Genomic DNA, 25,414 nt, shown 5'->3' on the forward strand with positions numbered 1-25,414 from the left:
TAAATTAACGGCTTCCCTCTAATTACAAGGGACAGGATTTGCAAGAGGAATATATGTAAATGTAAAATGCAAATTTGATGAACAGTAAATATACGTATCAATCCTCTCAAAATAATTAGGTGAAAGCGCTAATCCATAATTTTTGGTATTATTTACGTTAATTTATTTTTTCCAAAACGTTTTTTTTTTTCAAATGACCAAGATGTGCAAGGTTAAGTGGCGAGTCACACAAGTGGCGAGTCAGTTGACATCAAAGTGGGGAAAAGCCCCGGAAAAAAATGTTGTGACCTGCAAAATATAACTAACGAGCATAAAACAATGAAATAAACCCTGCACCTAACAAGTGAACTAGTTCTTCTTTTGTTCTGTGTAAATAAAGGCAAGTGTTTAAATACTTTGCACTTACTTGAGTTCCATCAACAACGACCCCTGAATCATTGCTCGCCATCACTGACATGCTAATTTATATTACAGAAAAAGACTGAGAATGCCGTTGTTTGTTTTATTTTTACGGTTTTGCAAGCTGCCAACTGCAGTTCTGTATTTTATACAAGGTTTGTTTGGAAGTACCGCTGTAGCGGAGCAGTGACCTGCCTGTGGAAATACACAAGAGCGCTACACTTCCGCACTCCTGTCAGCTGAGTCGGAGCGGAAGTCAGTCTCCTAAACGTCGAAAAGGAGGGGCAAAATGACTTAAAAAGCAAAGCTTTCGGAATTGCATTACATGCAATTATGATGCAGCATATTCCCCCAAAAACTGTGCATGGGGAGTTGGTTTAACCTTGGGGTTACTTTTTTTTTGCAAATGCCCCGTGCAACCCTAAACCTCAAAGGTCACTCCCAGCCCAGGCCCTGATCCAGCGACTGAAGACAAGAGCGGCCGCGCTGCATTTATTCGCATTTCACCAACGAGTCGGACTAATTTATCTTTTGTGCCGCTCATGTTGGAGCCGTGCAGGCAGTAGTGTAGACTGAACCATCAAAGCTAGTTTCCACCCCCCACCCCCCTCCCACGGGGAGAAAAAAGAAAAACTTCCCTTCCCGCCCCGATAGCTCAGCGCATGCGGAAGTCTAGCACTGCAGAATACTGACTCAATCTCACATCCTACTAACTACTAATGTAAGGCGACCACACTGATATTTCACATAAGTAAGTTTTGATGCATGGACTATACTTTTCATTGATCCGGCCGTTCGCTGCCGAGAGATTGTTTTGTTTTTTGAAATTAACACCAAATTCCTTCTGAGTCGGGTTATACGGAGAAATACAGCAACAACAGTGATGTCTTTGTCACAGAGGGAATATGTGCATTTCAGAGTAGAATCGACCTTAAAATTGTTTGCGTTCGACTATTAATAATCAGGTATGGATTTTGATATTTACCCGCGTGCCAGAAAAATGTGTCAGCGTGTAGGTTGTTACTGTAAGCGCTCGCTTCGGCACGGTGCCGTTTGGGGTCGAGTGGGCTATTGATATAACGATGAGTTGTTTCGGAAACTATGTTAGTTTTCCGGGGGAAAAAACCCCCATCTCCTCTTGCAATCATCTCAATCGATGTAACGGCCGGATCTCGACTTGCACATTTTGTGTCATTTTTATAATTTTTATGTTTCAGCTGTTCATCGGCGAGGCACCTCTGCTGCGAAACTAAATAACTTTACAGCTAAAATAACGTCGGTTGTTAAAATGCTATTTTTTAAAAGAAAAATATCCCGTTCGACCAACATCAGATATCCTAACTAGCTCTTGTTTCCAGCAATAATTATATTTGCATGCGATGAGTGATTCATAAAAATGTCAGACTGTAAAATATAGGCACGTACTTCAAACTTTCTATTTAAAAATCATGAATTATAGCCACGAAAAATGTGTTCCCATTTAGGGTAATACGAAGTATTTGCTGTCTTGTACTGAGACCCATCTGTCATCTAGACAATAAAGAAAGCCGCTGTTACTTTTTCCCTGACGTTGGAAATTTATGGGTGCCCTACACTGGCCTAATAACTCAAGCATTGTGTCAACGTTTGACAGGCTTGCAGAAAAACAGCAACCCTGTTATCAATCAAACAACCCTTTGCATATTTTTAGCTGCGCTCTGATCTTCAAGACACGTTTATGTATGAATTATATCATTATGAATCATTCCACAGATTTACTGTAAGGCGGGACGTGATCTATCACGTCTTTCAAATCAACAAAAGGAAGAGAGATTTTTACAGTTTTCGCCATTTTAGAGTGCTTGACACTTGTGGGATTTTACACTGGAATAAATATATTTTATAACAAATCTTATCCGTGCATGCCGCTGTAAAATCGGCACTTTCCTCCCCATTTTAAAGCCGTTTTGTAGATTGTATCTAATCTTTTTTTTAGAAAGAGGAGAAAATGATCCTTAAGCTGCCTTTCCTCAAAGTAACTATTTTGATATATCGGTAAAGTCGCGCCGTGACATTCAGGACTGAGTTTCTCTTGAGTTTTCATTTGTAGTAGCAAAGATATACTTCCACCTCAAAACATTGTTGCTCTCGCTCTCTCGAAAGAAGAGTTCGGGTTTGGTTAGCATTTGTCATTGTTTCTTTAATATTGTTTCCATCTTTTATATTTTTAAAAAGCTCAGTTAAGAATGGACGCATAGAATAACTTCAAAAACCTAATTTCTGTACGTCAACGCGTAATTCTTCATCATCACCCAGAAACTATTATTCCAAATGGTTAATATTCAACGCTCGCCGCAATTTCATGACATCAAATATAATTTCAATATATCTTAACTAAACTAACTACATAACAATCTTTTAAGGCCAATTTAAAAATTGTTTTAAAATGACAATGTTCCAATGATTTAGTTTTCTGGACCATTGAGATTGACACGGGATAAAGAAAGCGGACTTCTCTAAATGTGTGGCAATCTAAAAGTATAACCGAAATAAGTTCTGATTCAAGAAGACGACACAACCCCAAATAGAATCTCCTGGGATACGAGTTTTTTCATGATGATGAATGCAAACATCACCGCCATTGAAAGCTATACAAGATTCCACTGGTCCACGAACAATTTTTCTATCGACCTAAGTAACTAAAAGGATTCCGACATTTTGATTATTGTAATAGACTGGAATTAAATCGCAAGTCTGAAAGTAAAAGCAAATCTTTCATTATTACCTGAAACTTTAAAACTCCCCCCAGCACCAAACCGGCCCTTGATCCTATAGGTAAACGGCGATATCTTCACTTTCTAAAGTGTTTTTAACAGTGCTTCGACACACTGGAATAGATGCAATATTTTACAAGAACTAGCAACAAAAAGTACAGGACAATGAAATATTAATGTGTTTCGTGGTTCTAGATCGCGCATGGATTTTCCCACTTTGCGCGCACCTGATCTGGCATAATTTAGGCTGAATGGGGAGCATGGAGGGTCCCGAACCGCGTGTGTAATTTTAAAGATTTCTTTAGATTTATTAGATGACCGCCACAGAGCGAAAACAGCGTTGGAAGCAGCGCATCAACTACAAAGATGCGAACGAGAAACAAAGAGAATATCAGCCGTCCTGTCCAAATATTACTCATGGAGTTATGGAATCTTAATGCTGATGCGGTTTTCCTCTTAGCTTTCTTGAGAAAATAATATTGATTAATAATGACGGAGCATACTCTAAAGCGAGTCGTAGAAGATGGGATACTTCGTGTTATTTGGCTGCTTCTATCTGTGGCCCAATGTTGTTGAATCTATTTAAAAGAAAGCGAAGCGTTTCACAAACAGAAACTTGCCTTCCGCCGTTGTGTTTTAAGATGAGCGGCCGGTCCTGTTGCTTTTTAAACCAATTTCGTTCCAATCCGCTTTCTGCTGAAATCCATCCCAGGATTTGTCAGATCTGACCTGACCTGTCAAGCGGATTATCATACAGAGAGATTAATAGGGGAGGCGGGTTGCAATAATAATCGCTTTGTTTGATGTGACAAGTTTGATAGGCGTTGATTTACTTACAAACTGATAGGCTTTTAATTGAGCGCCTCCATCCAAGTTAGATGAAAGGAAGCCGCGGCATTTTGTGTCTGAAAAGCTGCCCAATTGCCCGGGAGTCTGAATACTTATTAGCCGGGTACGTGAGCGGTCAAATACTTCTTTTTGAATGTATTACTTTTTTTTCTCCCCCAAATGATAAATCTCTTACATTGTACGTAAATCGAATTATATTGACATGTCAACCGGTGACTTAGAAGTGGGAAAGGTTGAGTATCTTGATAATGGCTTAACTTTCTAATTAAATTAACCTAGTTCCTGGAACAACATTCTCCTGTGTTTGTAAAGTCTTTTTCCCGGATGAATTTTTACTCTTTTTAGACGTCAATGAAAGCTGGTCATTGGTGTTACTTTTGATCAAATCGTGTTGATCCAACCTGCGGTTGTTTGGATCAACAAAATAACTTGGACACAAAGGTGGTCGTCTAGTGAAAGGGAAAATTAGACTGTTTGGTTCGTTTCGGATCTCTGCATTTTTTTTAAAGGACGGCAGAATACTGGACACTGTTACTTCCTAATATTTCATTATTTTCAGTCAGACTTGAATAGAGGCGTACAAATGGCCAAGCGTTGTATCTCTCGAAAGTGTAAATTTATGTATGTCCGTGTGTGTTGAATGTTTTAATTTGATTTGTTTGCCCCCTCGCCCTCTAGTTGCACTTAAAAACCCCAAACAACTGAACCGCACAGTGTGCCCCGAGTCTCTCCTCCGCTCTGAAGTGAACACATCTCCAAAAAAAACTTCCCACAGTCGACTCCACCTAAAGCAATTAATCTTTTAGTTTTTTTCTCACCGGGAGGCAGGACAAATACAACAAGAACAGATAGTCGTCTCTATGGTATAGTAAGGAAAACAGCTGTTCCAAGCAGTTAATGCAAATGAACACAAATGAAAGTACAGCGTTTCAGTGTTTACTGCACTTCATCCATCAACCTGACGAGCCATTAAAAAGAAAGAACTGTTCTGTGCGGATCGAATTTACGCCAACACTTGGGAACCGTTGAGTCCTCTTCCAACACCATTACACACCTGGATAAATTTGAGCTTCCTTCCCTACATTATTTAAGTAAAATAGTTAACAAGAACCCTCTTTATAATAGGATTAAGTAGCAATATCATTTCCATTTCACTCGCTCAGACTTTGCAAATCTGATTCGCAAATACCTTTACATTTTTGAAATATTAGTATAATTACCTAAAAGAGGATTCTTTATTGCGGTAATATATTTGTAAGAAAAAGCGCAATTTCATTCCGGGAAGCCATTAGTCAAATTTAGTTGCCCATTCAGTAACTACAGTGCTTTGGCGTAACAAATATTTACATTTCCGTTGTACATGCTGAAATTAGGCTGCCTCCGTTTTCGGTTTTGTGAAATTTTGACATTGTTTGTCGGTATTGTTTGACATTGTAAAAGTGGTGTTATTTATCGAGAAGGTGGTTCGCGTTGGGTTCAATCCGGATAGATAGTCCATCTCAGAAATTGGCAACGACCCCAGCACTTCCCGTGTACTTCGCTTGTCAAACGTGTTTTTATCTTCAAGTGACCTTTTGTTAATGTTGTAGATTGTGTGGGCCACCATGTCGAGGCCGGAAACAAAAGCAAAGATTGATTAGCACATACATTTGCCAGTGAAAAGAAGACAACATCAAACAGAAGTCAAAATCTTAACAACCGCCCATCTATCCCCTTTTTAAATTGAAGAGCGGCATAATAGACAAAAAAACAAAGTTTGGCGTCTGCGAGGTTCTTAAGGATAGATGTTGCAGCTAACGCTAACTCGATTTGCTTTTCTTTATATTAAAAAAAAGCAGTAATGTTCGGTGTAGTTTGTGTGGAGAAAGCAGTGCGATAGTTGTGCGTGTGATATGAACCTTTTAAAGCAGTGACTTTGATCAGACCGATCATTTGTTCTAGCTGTCAGGTTTAGCATGTCAAGACTTTCAACGTGTCAATCTTAATATTTTTCAAACGCTGCTCCGTGTGACCGGCGGGTTGACTGATCGTTGATACCATCTCAATAATGCAATTTTGGTTGTAATGTCCCGTAACGACCCGAAGTGAGATTTCTCAATTTGAGATTTTTAAAAAAATATATGTGTGTATATATATTGTTTTTCAATAAGTAAGAAATGTTCAACGGGGGAGTAAGCCATTAGCGACTGGAGTGGAGGTGTATAATTCGTTCAAGCGAATTGAAGTGCGGTCTACTGCGCCTGTCTTTTGTTCGCATACAAATTGAGTTTACTCTGAGAACGATTTATTTCCCTAAATTGAATGGCTCTTTTCAAAAGCCGTCCTTTTTCAAGTCACACCAGGCTTGTAATCAGCAACAAAAGCTGACATAAATCAAGCCAGATTGACAGGGTTGACAAATAACTGATTGATTGCGGTTAAGGGAATTGACAGTTGGAAGGGTGGGGGTATAGAATTGTAAGCATGTGACATTGAGATCCTTCTCCGGATTGGACTGAGATCGTCACATGCTGGACGTCTAAAATGTTACCTTCACACAATAACCAACACACATACGCACACACAAAAAGTTAACACCATATCCCCGTGACCCTCCAATCACCTCGGGGTTTGGTGTTCATTGTGTGATTTGATTGGAAGGCGGCAAAGGCTTTAATCTCAAAGTAATTCGATGTTTGAAGTGTTGACGTCCAGATTGTGTGTTGCATGTTGTGTTGTGTTTCGCTGAGCGGCGGTGCTGCTTCGCTGATGAGCGCCGGGGAGGTTTTGGGCAGGGTCTCTCATTCCGTGAGTGAAAGCTACCACCACCACCACCGCCGCCGCCGCGTCGTCGAGCGATACAGTCCCTCTCGGAGTGCTGGCTCATTTAGGTCATGATTACATCGCCTTCCGTCTCTATCCACAGAATTACAGCGAGTGATAACAGCAGCCGAGGGAACACTAGTAAACCGTTCTACCACTCCGTACCTCCCTCTGACCCTCTAAGGCAAGCAAATCGTCTTCCTATCAAGGTCTTGAAAATGCTTACGGCTCGCACTGGACACATTTTGCACCCCGAATACTTACAGCCGTTACCATCTACGCCCGTAAGTCCCATCGAGGTACGTTTATGGGTTTTTTTGCCATTCTTTTCGCTAACGCACGGTTTTCTGGTCTAATCTGTCGATGTGATACTAATGTGGAAACACGAGACTCGATAGATTCCCCGCGCACAATAAAGACCATCTCAACGATGTACGGTCGATACTCAATTTGGGAACATCTGCTGGGGGAAAAATATCCCACCAAGTACCCCATCTGTAATCATAGCTGATATTAAAATATTAGTTAGTGTGGATTGTTGTTCCCTGTCGAGATTTGAACCATTGAATTTGAACAATTGGCTATTGTGGGAAGACGGGAGGTTGGAGAATATGTTTACAGCAGCCGGAAGTATTGTTTCATTTTTTTTATTTATTTAATTTTCTTGTAGCTTGATGCGAAAAAGAGTCCGCTGGCACTTTTGGCTCAGACATGCTCTCAGATCGGAAAGCCAGACCCCCCTCCGTCCTCCAAGCTCACGTCTGTGACTTCAAACGGGACGAGTGACAAGGAGTCCGGAAAATCCGCCCCGTTGAAACTTAGTGATATCGGCGCGGAGGACAAGTCGAGTTTTAAGCCGTACTCCAAGCACAACGAGAAGAAGGAGTCCAGTTCGTCGGGATCGTCGGGCGGGTCTGGAGAGAAGTCTGGTTTCCGTGTGCCGAGCGCCACCTGTCAACCATTCACACCAAGGACAGGCAGCCCCAACTCAAGTACCTCCTCGCCCATGCCCTCCGACGGCAAAGGCAGCGACAGTCAGGAGAAGAAAGACATCGACTCCGTGAAGAACAGCTCCAGCGACAACGGCACAGCCACCAGTGTCGGCCACAACCGGATTAGCGTCAACTGCGCTGGGATAAACGTGGAAGTGAATCCACACCAGGAGACTTCGGTTTCCAAGCCCATTATTTCGGAAGCATCGGCTCTGGGCTCTGGACTTGTTGCCCCTGTTTCGCCCTACAAACCCGGGCAGACAGTCTTCCCGTTGCCCCCGGCAAGCATGGCCTATCCAGGAACACTCGGTGCCTACGCCGGCTACCCGCACCAGTTTGTACCGCATGGAGTCAGCTTGGACCATGCCAAATCCAGCCTGGTCGGGGCGGCTCAGCTGGCCAGTTCTCTGGGCTGTGGTCTGTCCGGCAAGCCGGCCGGTTCCAGCCCACTAGCCGGCGCCTCTCCACCCTCCATGATGACGGCCAGTCTGTGCAGAGATCCCTACTGCCTCAGTTACCACTGCGCCGCGCACCTTGCCGGGGCGGCCAGCAACTCTTGCTCCCACGACCCCACCGCTCTCAAGACTGGATACCCACTGGTTTATCCCTCTCACCCCCTCCACGCCGTGCACACGACCATGGCCAGCAACGCTGGCACGCCGACCCTGACGGGCCACCATTTGTACCCCTATGGTTTCATGCTTCAAAACGACCCTCAGCCGCATATCTGCAATTGGGTCTCGGCCAATGGACCATGCGACAAGCGATTTTGCTCCTCAGACGAACTGCTCAACCACTTGCGGACGCACACTGCTTTCTCCGGGACTGACAAACTGATGGCCGGCTACCCTAGCTCGTCCCTGGGTAGCGCGGCAGCAGCTGCTGCTGCAGCAGCCGTGGCTTGTCACATGCACCTCCCGCCTACAGGGGCGCCGGGGAGCCCCGGAGGTCTCACGTTAAGGAGCCCCCACGCTTTAGGACTCAGCAGCAGGTATCATCCTTATGCCAAGAGCCCACTGCCGACCCATGGAGGTCCAGGACCGGTCACCACTCTCCCAGTGCCGGCAACAGGACACTATTATTCCCCATACGCACTCTACGGCCAGAGACTAACAACAGCTTCAGCATTGGGCTACCAGTGAACACAGACAGACATTTTAAGAGCTGCAATGTGCATTGCAAAGAAGGCTTATGTGGGTCCAATTTCAAAACAGTCAGGAAAAAAAGAAAAGTTTTTTTAAAAAAATACAAAATGTTGACCTAGTTTTCTTCTGGTTAAATAATACAATCTGATTTATTTTTCTTTCGTGAAGTCAGTCATCTCAAAGGTGAACCGATTAGTGCATACGTAGAGATTTCGCCCTATGGAATTGTTTGTTTGAAAATTAGGATATGTAAATAGTTTTCTTGAAAGTTTTGAAATACAATCCAGGTAGTCTCATACAAAGCAAATTGCAGTTTAAAGGGTCATTCTATGGTGTTCATTAATGGACGGGTTCCGCGAACGCTGTATTTATTTATGTTAGCTTCAAGCGGGGGAAAACCATAACAAAGTGCATTACTTAACAAAAACAAAAAACGGATAGGTAACGTGAAACAATGTAGAAAAAAAAATAGGGGTTTTCCTAAGTTTCTTTTGAATTGCTATGATTGTATTGTATTATTTAATGTCTCTTGGGGGAAAAAAAAGAATTTACATGCATGTTTGTTACTAAATTCCAACTTGTCATTATAATTTCAAATTACAATTATTTTTAAGGTGTACCATGGAAAGAAAATTGGTATTTTTTGTATGTATTCTGGAAATAAGAAGCAGTGCTATTCAAAAATATGACGTCTTATTTTGTTATTAAATGAATACTTGATTACAAATTGTAACTTCCGTTCGCATTATATAGGTTTTAAAAATTTGGGTCTGGTATTTAATAATTTTTCCGCATTTTTATAGTAATGCAGCGTTTTTAAACTTTTTCCGTTTCCAACTGAGGACTTCTTATCAGTTGAGAACGCGAATATACCTTTATAAGAAATATTAAATATAAATGTTATTTTCATTTATTTTACACAATTGTTTGGCATCAAACCGTAGTATTTTTTTTAACGGGCAGAACGTACATTCTGCGAATGTACGAATTCATCTCTCACACACACACACACACCACTGGCGAAGCAGGACACACAAAGCTGTCGCCAGTTCGATAAAACTGATTATACTTTAAGACATCGAAATACAATTTGGCCCGCTCTTTAAATTCGGCTTTGTCAACGTGCATTAAACAATTTAGTGTCACGGCACACATATATAAAACATAAAACCACATAGCCATTGAAACAATATGCCAGATGTTTAAAAGAGGCTCATTATCAACCTGCCTACTTTTGCAAGAACCCCTTGTGTTCGCAGGAGTTGCAAACTTGATACCACAGAATCCGACTTTTCTTATCAATCTGATGCAAAATAATCCGATGCTAGGTGGAACAAAGTCCCCCCCTCCCCAAATCTGGAGATTCATAAAACCCAAATCAATTGCAAAAAGGTGGACACGTCACTTTAAATGACAGCTTTCCTTTCTCCGAACTCCCGTTGGTTTCAACACTGCTGGATAAACGTGTAAAGGGGAATAGCTGAACGCGCAAACAAAATCCGCGTTCACAAGTTGACTAAAACCAGCCAAATATACGTGATTACACCACAAAAAAATCTAAATGTTAAATAAATGGCAGTCCTGGTGTTATTACAGGATGCTCTCGTGGTTGTTTTTAAATATATTGAAAACCAAGTCTGTTTCAAGGAAATATACTCCCGAGTCAGAGATAATATAGATTCATATAAAATTAACAATAACCCAAGCGCCCCGTTATAAATAGCTCTGAAATAAAAATCCTCCGATTCAAGTATTTTTTGAGTCAAGTGTGAATGCCCACTATTTTAAAATTCCTTCAAGATAGTAACATTACTGAGAAATAATAGCAACTTCTACCTGCGGTATTGGGCGCGTGTCCAAATAATCTATTCGGGAAACTGACGTGAATCAAAGGGATATTGTCACGATGAACATATACATTATTCTTATATGTATTACTCTTATACATTAATCGATACTAAACTTGTTTTAATAACTTTTAACTCCCGCTGCTTATTTTCCAACGGACAAGAAAGCAGATTATAGTAAATCTCAGGACACACGATGCGGAATAGTGTATTTCATTTTTTTTGAAGTGATGTTTGGACACTTTATCGCGCTCTTTTCATATTGTTCTCGTCGGCGCTGTTCTTTTTTTTGCGTCCCTGCCATTTCGTGAAAATAAATGGTACCGACCCTTACATTTTATAAATATCTAATCACGGCGAGGGAAAGTAATGTTAAGAACAACGAAACATGTGTTGCCCAGTTAAGCAAACGAAGAGGGTTTTCCCCTCTGATGTTTACGTTCTTTATTGCTTAGAATGCTCACAGTTACAACAGATTAAGATTTAATCCAGTAACAAGCGTTTGACATTTTATTTTAAATGCGCCACTGTTGACTTTAAATCTAATATTAATTGTGTTTAATATTCACTTTATTGGTCAGATTGTTATGGAGTAGCGACGTGGATCATTTTGGGTTTTTTTTCAGATAACCTTTCATTGGTTTGGTTTGATGCTGCGACTAGTTAAGTTATTTTTAAGAGCAACTTTATGCCTGAAGAAGGAAACTCGACCTGAAACGTCACCCATTCCTTCTCTCAAGAGACTCTGCCTGTCCCGCGTTGTTACTCCGGCACTTTAGAACAAGGAAATATAGAAAATAGGTGCAGGAGTAGGCCATTCGGCCCTTCGAGCCAGCACCGCCATTCAATATGATCATGGCTGATCATCCAAAATCAGTACCCCGTTCCTGCTTTTCACCCATATCCCTTGATTCCCTAAGAGCTAAATCGAACACTCTTGAAAACATCCAGTGAATTGCCTCCATTACGTTCTGCAGCAGAGAATTCCACAGATTCGCAACTCTCTGGGTGAAAAAGTGGTTCCTCAACTCGGTCCTAAATGGCTTACCCCTTATTCTTAAATTGTGGCCCCTGGTTCTGGACTCCCTCAACATCGGGGACATTGTTCCTGAATTTACCCTGTCCAGTCCTCTAAGAATGTTATATGTTTCTTTAAGAACTCCTTTCATCCTTCTAAATTCCAGCGAACACAAGCCCAGTCAGTCGACCCCTTCTTTCATCATATGTCAGACCCGCCATCCCGGGAATTAACCAACGCTAGGCTCCCTCAACAGCAATCATTTTGTCCTTTCTCAAATTAGGAGACCAAGATTGTACACAATACTCCAGGTGCGGTCTCACCAATGGCCCCGTACAACTGCAGTAGGACATCCTTGCTCTTAAACTCAAATCATGTGTCTATCTTTATGTTTGAATCATTTTGCTTATTCTATGCGAAAAAGAAGTATTTCTAAGACAAGGCTCATGGGTCCATGTGAATATGGTTTAGGTTTTTAGGGGTTTGCGACTCTAAATATTTGCCTCTTTTTGTTTGAGGTTGGGTATATAAATAGGGAAAGAGGATGTGTTATTGGACCGGGTGTCTGCGTTTGCCGAGTCGCTTCCTCGATGTCAGTGTCGATGGTTCCACAAGTTGACAGCGCCGCCGGCCCCCGTCACCGGCACCGAACCGATCAGAGATCAGACCTGCTTCAAGAAGACAACAAGCAGAAGGGCAAATCACGTCAAAAGACACCCCGCACAGTCGCAGCTAGCGCAGGGCCAAACATTCGGCAGGCGGTGGTGAAGGGTCCTCGGCTCGTACCTGCCCTGCCCAAGTCTACCATTCGCTCTGGAGTGATAAGATGCAGCCCTCTCCACGGGGGTAGTATCTCGAGGGGCCAACTTCCATTTTGTGTTCACGGTGACTTCAGTTAAAGAGAGATGCCAGTGCACAGAAAACAGAAACACAGACAATGTCCGAAATGTCTCGCTGGTTTTAAGTAAGGTTAAGTGGCGAGCCGCCGCGCCTCTCCCTGGTTGCTTTGATCTGCGTGATAATATCCTTTGATATCTCGCTGCAAGGCCATCAAAATGAAGCCGGCCAAACCCGCTTCTCATAAAGAAACTCGTTCATTTGAAGTTAATTTGCAACGTGTAGGAAAGAACTGCAGATGTTGGTTTAAATGGAAGGTAGACACAAAATGCTGGAGTAACTCGGCGGGTCAGGCAGCATCTCTGGAGAGAAGGAATGGGTGACGTTTCGGGTCCAGACTAATTTGCATGTGTTCGGGTCTAATTCAGACATGTCACATGTAGGACAATGTTGGCGATGGGAAGTGGTGAGTTGTCTGTAGAATTTGTGGAAACTGCTCGTCCACAAAATCCACAGACGACTCACCACTTCCCATCGCCAATTTTCAACAACAAAGGTCTTCGGTAAACAGTAATTAATCTTTAATTTTTTTAATGTCAACCCGTTCATTTGAAAACAATGCGAGCAAAACCAACCAAATAAATTGTCACTCAGAGATTTATTCCACAATTTATTATATATAACTAGGCTGGACACGAAACTAAGACATTTCTCGGTATTTTGTGGTTGCAAATAGCGCAATTAGAATCGAGTTTGAGTGAATTTTAAAATGAATTGTTGAATTGTTTTCTCTGGAACGCCGGTGGCGGAGAGCAGTATAATGTGCAAGAAGGAACTGCAGATGCTGGAGAATCGAAGGTAGACAAAATTGCTGGAGAAACTCAGCGGGTGCAGCATCTATGGAGCGAAGGAAATACACAAGGTTTCGGGCCGAAACCCTTCTTCAGACTGATGAACTCATACTCCCGGTAGGAGTATCTTAACGTTATGAGAGGCAGAGATGGGATAGACAATCATTTTTTTTCCCCCAGGGTCGAAATGTCAAAGACCAGAGGGCATGGAGAGCGGGCAAATTGAAAGTAGATGGGGTTTTTTTGCACAGAAGATGGAACCGTGGAGGCAGATACGATAGTAGCGGATAGTAGACTTTTAGATAGGCACAAAAATATGCAGGAAATGGATGGGATATGGATCTTGGGTAGGCAAATTAGGTTAGTATATTTTGATATGATGTTGGGCATAGTCATTGTGGGCCGAAGGACCTGTTCCTGTGCTGTGCCTTTCTCTGCTCTCTGATTGTTGGCAATGAGGAGGAATTTCTTTAGTCAGAGGGTAGTGAATCTGTGGAATTAATTGCCACATACTGGAGACCGTCAACGGATACTTTTAAGGCAGAGATTGACATATTTTGATCAGTAAAGGTTTCAGGGGTTATGGCAGGAGAATGGGGTTGAGGGGGAAAGATAGATCAGCCATGATTGAATGGCGTGATGGTCTTGATGGGCCTAATTCTGCTCCTAGAATGTATTAACATGTATAAGACATGCCCTTCCTGCTTAATATATAACAAGTAGATTTGAACACAACATCAATGTAAATGCCAGATGCTGAAGTGAAATGAGGAGGTTGAGTTCTGTAAATGCACACACAGCGACTGATTGTCAAGGGTAGATTATATTTCTTTGGATGATTTCTTTTGTTTGGTTTGGAAGATATACGAAGGCAACAATTTATCTTGCACCAACCCACACACTGCAAGGCACATTAAGGTTTTACTCGAGTCTTTGACAGGGTAGCTCTGCTGGAAGAGCAGCGAGATGAACAGAGACCTAAACCTGAACCATTAATTACACAAAGCAACATTTCCATGTGGCTATTTCTTTCTCTGGTACCACTAACTAGCAGGCTTCAATAAATCAACCCAACGAAATATTGACATGAAACACTTGATTATCGATTTAAATCCAAAAATCCCATTCCTCCCCATGTGTTTTCACCGGCGAACATCGACAGTAGTGGTTCTTTAAAAAGAATGATCTAAAGAAGAGTCTTGACCCAAAATCTCACCCATTCTTTCTATCCAGAGATGCTACCTGTCCTCTTGAGTTAGTCCAGCATTTGTATCTAGTGGGATGTTTTAACCACAGCAAGACTTTGGACCTGCCTTCCACTGCCTTACCACCTCGGCAATCGCAAGAGGGTGGTGGAGACAGGTTCTCTGGATGCTTTCAAGAGAGAGCTAGATAGGGCTCTTAAAAATAGCGGAGTCAAGGGATATGGGGAGAAGGCAGGAAAGGGGTACTGATTGTGGATGATCACCAATGATCACATTGAATGGTGGTGCTGGATTGAAGGGCCAAATGGCCTGCTCCTGTACCTATAGTCTATTGTAAGACACTTCTGTAGATGTCGTCGCTGAGTCTGCAGCAACAGAACTTTGATTCAACATTCAAAGACTGTCTGCAATTTGCTACATTCCCAACAATAAGTCCATGCATGTCAATGCTGCAGCCATTGATTCAATTTTAGGAGTGTAACTATTTTACCCATTGCAAGCTCTGTTGGGGCTATCAATGTTGCCTGGGCATTAGCACATAACAGATTTTATCTTTGCCTTGTCTGGAAATTATCAAATCAGTCAAGATTTATTCCCGAGGTCATCTCTGTGGACGGATGGCAAGTGAAACGCACTTGGTTCCTGGCATGGTAACCTTGTCCCCACCCAGAGCAGAGCAGAGCAGAAAGTGCAGTTTCCTGGCCTGGGACCAGATGGTAGGTAGGCAAGGGTCCTGTACAGGCTCAATCCTCAGAACTGGGTGGTTCTGATTCCTTGGCATAAGATCCAGGATGTCTTGCATCCAATGCAGTCTGTGGGCTTCCGAGGTACTGATGAGGCCAAAGTGGGGAGTGGACTCTTCCGTAGATGGGGCAGGTTGGCCGCCAATGGGGTGGGCATGTGGGCAGTTATGCCTTGTGGCGCATCTTCCACTAGTGATGTAGGCCATCCATGTACTCCTTATGTAGGAGCTCAAAGTCCGCAATAATCTTCTTCATTTTGGGCAGTCATGAGGTTGGGAATCTTTGCCAATGGAAATTTGTCTTTTATGTAAGGAGGTTTCAAAATGCCCCTTTTCAGCTTACTATTTCATAAGTGTCTTTGAGCACATCAATTTAAATACCAGATCTTGAACACAAATGAGGAGTTTGAGTTCTGTAAATGCAGACACAAGTAACTACAGAGGCTGGTTTACAAAAAAAGACATTAAATGCTGGCATAACTCAGTGGGTCTGGCAACATCTCTGATTTACAAAAAAAACACAAAATGCTGGAGTAACTCAATGAGTCATACAAAAAAAGACACAAAATGCAGCCAATGTCCTTTCAAGGGTAGATTATATTTCGTAGGAAAAAATATTTTATTTGTTTTGGAAGATGTACAAGAAGACGGTTGTCTGCTTGGTCATTACATCCTATGACAAAGATCAGAAAACAAAATGTTCCTGGAGTCTGGTGTCAGGCATTCAAACAATGTAGCCAGGCCCAAGCCACAGACGGCGTGGAATTAGGGTCTCAGTGCTGAGGTCTTGGTCTGAGAGAGGACGGGTTTGCTGGTCCTTCCAGTGAATTTGGATGATTTTGCATGAAATAAAGTGGCAGATTATTAATTTGTGGTTCCAGGGTGCAGGTGGTCCCACTATGTGATGAATGGTTATATGCTGGTGGCACTATCATTGAATGCTAAATACCATATATTACCAGTGCATTCATGTCTACAAAGCCCTCAATGGGCTTGCCCCCACCTACATTAAAAGTCTGCTCACCCACCACACCACCTCCAGGTCCCTCAGATCGGCCGACTTGGGGTTGCTGAATATCCCGCGGTCTAGGCATAAGCTCAGGGGCATCCGCACCTTTGCGGTTGCAGCTCCTAGACTGTGGAACAGCATCCCTCTTCCCATCAGAACTGCCCCCTCCATCGACTCCTTTAAGTCGAGACTAAAAACTCATCTGTACTCCCAAGCCTTTCTTGACGTCCTCTGAGCGAGGGCTATATGTATGTAGTTGGTTTGTTGTACTATTCTTATACCAATGTAAAGCACTTTGGCCAACGAGAGTTGTTTTTTAAATGTGCTGTATAAATAAATGTGACTTGACTTGCTTGATAGTGTAGGTTTCAGTTGGTAAACAGCGTGTGACTGGCAATGGCATCCACCTCAGGCGCTAAACAGCACATAGCAGGAAGTCATAAACTCACAAAGGGTTCCAACCTGATAACATCATTTGGGCCTCAGCAGCAAAGCTGCTGCATCACGGCCCCAGAGACCAGGGTTGGATCACCATCTCAGGCGCCCTCTGTGTGGAGTTTGCACGTTCTCCCTGTGAAGGCTTGGGTTTCCTTCTGGTGCTCCGGTTTCCACCCACATCCCAAACACGTGCGGGTTTGTAGGTTAATTGGCCTGAGTGTGTAGGGAGTTGATGTGAAAGTGGGATAGCAAAGAACTAGTGTGAACGGGTAATCAATGACCTGGACTCAGTGGCCAAAGGCTCTGTTTCTACGCTGCATCTTTCAATCAATTTCTCCATTTCCGTCCACAGATGCTGCTTACCCCACTGAGTTCCTCCAGCAGTTTGTTTTTGGCCATTAACTCACTAATGATAGTTTTGGTTCGTAAATAGTACAAAAGCTTCAGTTGGTAAACAGCAAGTTAGTCTTGGTTATTAGCTCATGGCACCACCTCCAGGTAATAAACAGCATGTCACTGGTAGTTATCACTCCATGGTTATTGATTCCAAGTACCATCTGCAGCTGGCAAACCAAATGTGCCTGGTTGATTTTAGCTTGCAGCATGAGCTCAGGTGGTTAGCAGCACATGACAAGCGGATATTAGCTCCAAGCATGGCTTCAGGTTGCAAACTGTACATGATGGATGGGTATTAGCACACAGCCAGCCTGAGGTAGAAACTGCACAAGACTGATATTCATTTGATCTTGGTCTGGATTCAGAAGCTAGACAGCAACCAGTGGCGATGTCCTTGCAGTGTAGACTTCACCTGGCTAACACTATGCAATTGGTGCTTATGAGAAGGGGGTTATTAGATAATGGCTTCAGTGTCTGATATTATCAGCACACCATGGATTCTGATAGTAAACAGCATGTAGTGATCAGCTTGCGATGCCAGTTTACAATGGCAAACAACACGTGAATTTTGGTTGGCAGCTCACTTTGTGCCTTCGATTGGCAAATTGAATATGACACTGTGATTGCAATCCAATGGCCCTGACATCTAACATTATGAGGTGCATTAAGAGACTGGTCATGGAACACCTCATCTCCAGTCTCCCAGGCAGCCTTGATCCATTGCAGTTCACCTATCGTGCAACGGCTCCATGCCAGACACCATCTCTCTGGCGCTACATAGTGCAAGAATACCTAGCTATGTCACATGCATATTTTTTTTACTATTGCTCTGTCTTCAACACTATAGTCCCAACAAACCCATCTCCAAGCATCCCCCTCTGCAACTTAATCCTTGACTTCCTGAACCACAGACCACAATCAATAAGGATAGGTGACAACGCATCTTCCCTGATAATTCTCCACGCTGGTGACCCACAAGGATGTGTTTTCAACCCCTCACTATGCTCCCTGTGCACTCACGACTGTGTGGGGAAAATCACAGATGAAATCACCATCGCGGGCCGGATCTCAAATGACAACAAGGGGAAGTACAGGGAAGAGATAGAGAGCTCAGTTACATGATGTCAAGATAGCGACCTCTCCCTCAGTGTCCACAAGATGAAGCAGCCAGGCATTAACTTCATGAAGTGAGGTGGTGTACAGACCTCTGTCACAATCAATATTGCCTAAGTGGAAATGATCATCTTCAGGTCCCTAGGTGTAAACATCATCAAATATTTGTCCTTGACCAACCATGACCTTCAGGCTGCCCAGGGAAAGCAGCTAACATAATCAAGGACCACTTGGAACCTGCTCATCCCCTTATATCCTCTCCTGAGAGCTTGAAAGCAGGCCCCATTGATTCAGAAACAGCTTCTTCCCCACTGATAGCAGACTGCTGCAGTCCTCCCATAAGCAAGGTATTAGTCTCGATCTTCCAACCTACTTAATTGTGGACCTTACACTTTTTTAAAACTGCACTTTCTCTGCGACTGCAAAGTATATTGCTGCAACATGATATTTTGCACTCCAATATCTCTCACTTTGCAAAACCTTTTGTGTGGTGTATTATGGTTGTGGTGTGGTGTGGTGTGGTTGATTATCCTCATGCACTGTATAATTTGACTGGATAGCACGTGTACACGTGACAATAATAAACAATAGAATACAATATTAGCTCTCAGTGTGAGCCTCCATTGGTAAACAGCATGTGACTGGTGATTATTAGCTCTTGCTAAAAATCTCAGAACTAGCATTTGTTAATTTGCAGTGGTGAATAAGCTGGTAAGCACCACGTGAAGTTTTAATTAGCATGCAGTACCAACTTCAGGTGGGAAACAACAGATAACTGGTTGTTATCAGGGAACATCATCAATTTCAAGTGATAAGCAGCACATGGTCAAAGCCTATTGATTCATTGTCAAACTCCAGCGAGTAAACAACACATCACCAGTGTTCATTTGCACACAGTGTGGGCTTCAGGAGGTGTGCGGCTGGCAGCTACCAGTTTGCAGCATGGCCTCAGGTGGTCAAGAGCTCCCACAGGTAGTTATTAGCTCATGTAGCTGGTCTGAATTGGTAACTGAGCAGTGACCAGCAAACCACACCCTGTGGTGTCCGCAGAGGGTGGCAACCAACATTTTAGCTCAACATGCCACCTTCAGGTGGCACATAGTTTAGACTGGTGATTATCAGACTCAATTGGGCTTTGATTGGTAACCAGAACCCAATTATTTGTGCAAACTTCAAGCAACAATCAGCTGATGGGTATTGGCTTACATCATCGATTTAAAGTGGTAAGCAGGACGTAATTGGTGGTTGTTAAGTTGTGCCATCCATCTTGAGCTGGTAAAGGAGCATTTCTAATGGCCAATAACTAATGGTATTGATGCTAGATTTGGATGGTAAATAGCATGTGACTAGTGTCTGCTTGCACCATCTTTCAGAGGTAACAGTGAGAGACTGACAGTCATTAGTTCATGTCACTGTTTCATGTGGTGAACAGCTGAGGATTATTAGGTATAGTGTTGGCAGTTATTAGCTCGTAACTTCATCTTGAGATTTTCTTTGGCACATGACTGGTGTTTGTAGTCATGAGCTGGCAGCATGATTTAAGGCAGTCAATGCCTATGATAGGACTATTGGCACAGGTTACAGCTTATCCGCAGAGCAACCCTAGTCTCACCCTGTAAGGAACATCTCCCTTGTCATATCCATCCCTTCTCATCCTCTTTGCTTGATACCAGCTTTTTTTCTCTCACTCTTTTTCCAGTTACATAGAACTTATAACGACACATACATAGAACATATGGAATCATTTACATCGAACATATGATTGCAGATGACAACAAGATTTCTGGGGTCACAGACAGTGAGGATATAGTGATATAGGAAAGAACTGCAGATGCTGGAAAAAAGTATGGTCTTGACCCAAAACGTCGCCCATTCCTTCTCTCCATAGATCCTGCCTCACCCGCTGAGTAACTGCAGCATTTTGTGTCTACTTTTGAATTTACAAGATTCTGAAGAAGGATCTCAACCCGAAAGGTCACCCATTCCTTCTCTCCATAAATGCTGCCTCACCCACTGAGTTACTCCAGCATTTTTTGTCAACCTAAAGCAGGATATAGATCGGGGGGGGGGGGTTGAAATGCCAAATGGAGATTAATCTGAGCAAGTGTGAAGTGTTACACTTTGGGTGGTCAAATATAAGGGGAAAACTGTACAATTAAAGTCATGACTCTTAACAGCTTTGATGTACCAAGGGATTTTTGGGTCCTAGTCCACAACTACCTGAAAGTGGCAACACAGTGGTGGTAAAGAAGGCATATGGTATGCTTGCTTTCATAGGTTGAAGCATTGAGTATAAGACCATTTGGAGTATTGTGTCCAGTACTAGTCACCACATTACATTTCTCGTCGCCCCATTATGAAGCCTTTGGAAAGGGAGCAGAGGACGTTTACCAGAATGATAACTGGATTAGGAGGTATTAGCTACAGGGAGAGGTTGGACAGACTAGGATTGTTTTCTCTAAAAATGCTGTTGGTTACAGAGAGACCTGATAGAAAAGTACCTAAAATGATGCGAGGCATAGATAGGGTGGTCATTCAGAACCTTTTTCCGAGGATGGAAAATCAAATGCTGGAAAACATAGATTTACAGTGAGAGGGGCACATTGTAAAGAAGATGGGCAGGGCAATTTTTGTTTACATAGAGGGTGATGAGTGCCAGGGATGCCCTACTGAGGGTGGTGGTTGAGGTAGATCTGACAGTGGCATTTAAGAGACTTTTGGACAGGCATATGGATATGCGGGAAATTGATGGTTACACAAAAAAGCTGGAGAAACTCAGCGGGTGCAGCAGCATCTATGGAGCGAAGGAAATAGGCAACGTTTCGGGCCGAAACCCTGCGGGAAATTGATTATGTGTTGATAGACAAGAGATGGTCTCGACTTAATGTTCGGCACAGACATTGTGGGCCGAAGGGCCTGTTCTTGTGTTCTACTATTCTATGTTCCATAAAACAGTAGAGCACAGCAACAGTGTGTAATGGACAAGCAGAACTATACCCAATACTCCAAATGTGGCCTAACCAAAGTCGTATAAAGCTGCATCACGACTTTGTGATTCATATCCCTTCACCGATCAAGGCAAGCATACCATTTGCTTCCTTTACCAGTATATTAGTTCTGTGCTGCTTTCTTCTATGACTGTGTAAACAGAAAATATCTGGAGGTTATTATTCACAGTACTGGCCTGCTCCTTAAGCAGTCCCTCGGGATTTAGAATGACTCTCTTCCATTCTAATTCCATGGGTTTCAAGGTGACCTGTGAGTCAGTGTAGGACCAGAGGTTCTGCATGTGTGAGACAGGCAGTGTTAGATGGGGAGGTGTTTACTATGTAAAGTGTCAAACTCCTTAGTCTGAAGAAAGGTCTCGATCCAAGATGTGACCCATTCCTTCTCTCTAGAGATGCTGCCTGTCCCGCTGAGTTACTCCAGCATTTTGTGTCTATCTTCCTTGTACATTGACTTCTTTGTGCTGACCAGCTTCTTTGGTCTCAAGATTCTCAAAGTTGCCCTAAATAATCTTTGTCCATTATTAGCAGCCAAAAGACATCAGGGAATCTCAAGGGCTGATGGAGATATCCTGCTCTTTCAAAGAGACTTTTTGAGAACATCAAGGTATCATTCCCTCTTCAGCCTGGTAACTTTTCCATGTGACTGCATTCAGTAGTGTTTGTTTTTGGAGTCTGGTTTAGAGATGCAGCCTGGAAACAGGCCCTTTGGCCCATCAAGTCCATGCTGACCATCAACCTACCCGCATCCTACACACGAGGGACAATTTCTAGAAGCCAATTAACCTATAAACCAATTAACCTTTGAAATGTGGGAGGAAATCAGAGCACCCGTAGAAAACTCAAGCGCTCACAGGGAGAATGTACAAACTCTACACAGACGGCAGCTGAGGTCAGAATCAAACCCAGGTCTCTGGCGCTGGGAGGCAGCAGCTCTACCACTGTGCTGCCCATATTTACACCTCTTGGACATGTAAATGGTGCAGTCTGCTCATAGAAGCCAACTGAGCATATTGGGCAAGGTGAGAGGACGCTGACGTCATCCCATTTATCCTGCCCGGCTCCACGGCAAACGACACACGATGGATAATTGACAACTAATGGAGTTGGTTTAACGTGATAAACATCATGGGATTAGCGGTTATGAGTTCACAGTGTCGGCACCAACTAGTAAGCAGCATGTGACCAGTAGTTATTAGCTCCTGGTTCTGGATTCAGGTGGTAAACGACATATGACAGGCATTTACGAGCTCATGGTGCAGGCAGTGGTTATAAACAACACATGACTGATAGTTATTAGTCACAGTATTGGCTTCAGGTGTTAACAGCCAGTCACTGGCAGTTATTAGCACAGGGTGCAGGCTTCAGTTTGCAAACGATACGGGCGGATGTTTATTAGCATGTGATGCCGGCTTCAGATGATAAATGACACAAGGTGGTTATTAGTATGCAATGCCACCTTTTCTTTTAGGACCCTGTTACTAGTGGTTATTAATTTGTGGTGCCTGCCTTGTGTTCACTATCGGCAGCTAGTGAGAGATGTCTCCACTTCATCTGTACGCTCACCTCACAGTCTTTTTCCCCATGGTAGTGCATTCGAAGACTCGGGCAGAGGCTTAAGGAGAGGAGGGGAAAGATTTAAGAGGGACCCCAGAGGCAACCTTTTCACACCGATGGTAGTTTGTATCTGGAAAGAGCTGCCAGAGGAAGCTGTAGAAGCGGATACAGTTACGACTTTTAAAAGACATTTGGACAGATATATGGATAGGGAGGATTTAGGGGACCATGGGACATATGGAGGCAAGTGGAACTAGTCCAGTATGTCTGGACAAGGTGGGCCGAAGGGCTTGTTTCCTTGCTGTACAACTCCACTAGTCTGCCATATGGTTGCATAGTCTCATTTAAGGAAATAGTTGTTTATTTTTTTTTTTAAATCACATGATAAGTGGTAACATTGTTTGTGCATTCAGCCTCATTAACATGGAAATAAATTATTGGCCCCTAATATCTGCCAGCTCCCAGCAGAGAAATCTCAGCAATCCCATTCTCCTTTCCCCTCCAGCCTTCGATTCTTTTCTCTTTCTCTCTTAATTGTCTATTAACTCTCACAGTGGGGCAGCGGAAGAGTTGCTGCCATACAGCACCAGAGGCCCGGGTTCGATCCTGACTGCGGATGCTGTCTGTACGCAGTTTGTACTTTCTCCCTGTGACCCCATCGGTTTTCACCGGGTGCTTCCGTTTCCTCCCACACTCCAAAGACGTATAGGTTTGTATTAAACAAATTGTAAATAGTCCCTAGTGTATAGGGTAATGCTCGTGTTCACTGGTTGATGATCACTGGTTGGTGAGGATTTGGCGGACTGAAGGGCTTGTTTCCACGCTGTAACTCTAAAGTCAAAACTCTTCTTGGATGTTTTTGCCATTTATCCAGATGAGGAAGTAATTTCTAAAAGCAAGTCGACAGACCAGCACATCTTTGGGATGTGGGACTATGCTAACAAAGCCAACAATGATCAATAATAAAATCAATTAATCATTAAAACCCAGTCAGGGACAACGTACAAATAACTAAAATGTATCCCTCGTACTCCATGACATTTCTAATCAAGATCATTTCTGTCTTGGGTTTGCTATGCAACCTGTTGATTTCCATCTATGTGAAAAATATATAATTTAATGGTAAAGTCAACACATTTCTGCTATGTTCTAGGTCCCTGTAGCCTATAACTTGCTGATTTCTAATCTTATATTCTAACCATTGCAAAAAAGTATTTTCACAAAATTTTTTCCATACCATTAATATTCTCAATATTATTTAGCAGCCGAGATGCCATATCTTATTTACTTAGTTGGTCTACGTTATACTTCCTTGGGTCATGATGTCGCCTTGTAATGTGCTGCTAAGATCTGCACACATCATTCAGGGCAGGGTGGATGTCATCCCATCCGCTTCGTCAGACGTATTATATCCTTAAGTCAGAGGTTCTGAGCTTGTAGCTGGCTTTTTCACCAAACGTGAATTTTATGCATTGTCTGAAGAAGGGTCTCAACTATTCCAACTCTCCAGAGATGCTGCCTGTCCGGCTGAGTTACTCCAGCATCTTGTGTCTATGACGATTATGCAAGTGATTTCAAGACTCTCTCAACTAAAAGTTGATGATTATTCTCCAGGTAAATGTTTTACATTTGCGGTAATGTTTTTATCGTATGGTTTGCATACATTTGCATTTCTTTCCATTAAACAACAATGCTATATTGTTAGAATCTAACCCACTATCTGTCAGATGTGATTGCAACTTGTTGTCTTGTTCTGTTGTCATCCATCTCATTTTATGATAAAATGTGGACATGTTTCTACTAACCTTTTCTCCTAATAATTTTCCTGTATTACAGTTACAATGATACAAATGTTCATCCAGTGAACTTTCCCAAGGAATGACTCTCTAAAATTCAGTCTGAGGTTCAAGGAATTGCTCTCTGAAATTCAGTCTGAGGTTCAAAGTGCATTAATAACGTTTGATACAACAAAGGAATACTACACTAGCTTTTCCAGAGAAAGTTTGTATATCAGTAATGCTGCAATTTGACTTTTCACTACATGATAATTTCCTAGATGATTGGTGAAACTACATATAAGATAACCGCATGATCAGTGCTGCCCTTATTCAAAAGGCCGAGGAATGCATACTTTTTCCATGGTGTGTCTGAACGAAAGCAACATTATACTGACAATCTCAAATATGACAAGGTTAAAAAGCCTTCATGATTTATAACAATTTTTAATAAGTTATAACAATCTATTCCTAACAAAGACATACTATACTTGAAGAAGAATCTTGACCCAAAACGTCACCCATTCTTTCTCTCCAGAGATGCTGCCTGTCCTGTTGAGTTACTCCAGTATTTAGTGTCTGGGGGATAACCTGCTTGTTCCCAGGTAATATAAACAATTCTCACTACTGATACAAGTCAAGTGTTGATGGGCACGCTCAGAGGAGTTCAGACCTGTGACC

General features: G+C 42.7%; 2 protein-coding genes across 7 annotated transcripts in view; one reads left to right on the plus strand and one right to left on the minus strand.

Annotated features, from left to right (window-relative positions):
• The window catches only part of lrmda (leucine rich melanocyte differentiation associated), a 664,257-nt gene that overhangs the window by 619,676 nt on the left and 19,167 nt on the right, over positions 1-25,414 (minus strand). The gene's annotated exons all lie outside the window — the stretch shown is intronic.
• Positions 998-9,668, plus strand: znf503 (zinc finger protein 503). 6 transcript variants are annotated; one of them, XM_055661696.1, is made up of 3 exons: positions 998-1,150; positions 6,907-7,102; positions 7,474-9,668. In XM_055661696.1, the coding sequence occupies exons 2-3, from the start codon at positions 7,022-7,024 to the stop codon at positions 8,935-8,937; spliced, it is 1,545 nt and encodes a 514-aa protein (XP_055517671.1). In that variant the 5' UTR covers positions 998-1,150; positions 6,907-7,021; the 3' UTR covers positions 8,938-9,668. The 6 variants fall into 6 exon arrangements, with proteins under 6 accessions (XP_055517671.1, XP_055517675.1, XP_055517673.1 ...); XM_055661700.1 differs by having other exon boundaries at positions 1,030-1,120; XM_055661698.1 differs by lacking the exon at positions 998-1,150 and adding an exon at positions 1,179-1,364.

Source organism: Leucoraja erinacea, chromosome 34 (assembly GCF_028641065.1).
Source record: "Leucoraja erinacea ecotype New England chromosome 34, Leri_hhj_1, whole genome shotgun sequence".
Lineage (NCBI taxonomy): Eukaryota > Metazoa > Chordata > Chondrichthyes > Rajiformes > Rajidae > Leucoraja > Leucoraja erinaceus.

What these genes read in the sequence shown, in the direction of transcription:
- znf503 (XM_055661695.1), top strand. Translation starts at nt 4,031, where the DNA reads ATGAAAGGAAGCCGCGGCATTTTGTGTCTGAAAAGCTGCCCAATTGCC. An exon ending in TCTGAATACTTATTAGCCGG is followed by an intron (nt 4,105 to 6,906) that starts GTACGTGAGCGG and finishes CTCTATCCACAG; the next exon opens with AATTACAGCGAGTGATAACA. An exon ending in CGCCCGTAAGTCCCATCGAG is followed by an intron (nt 7,103 to 7,473) that starts GTACGTTTATGG and finishes ATTTTCTTGTAG; the next exon opens with CTTGATGCGAAAAAGAGTCC.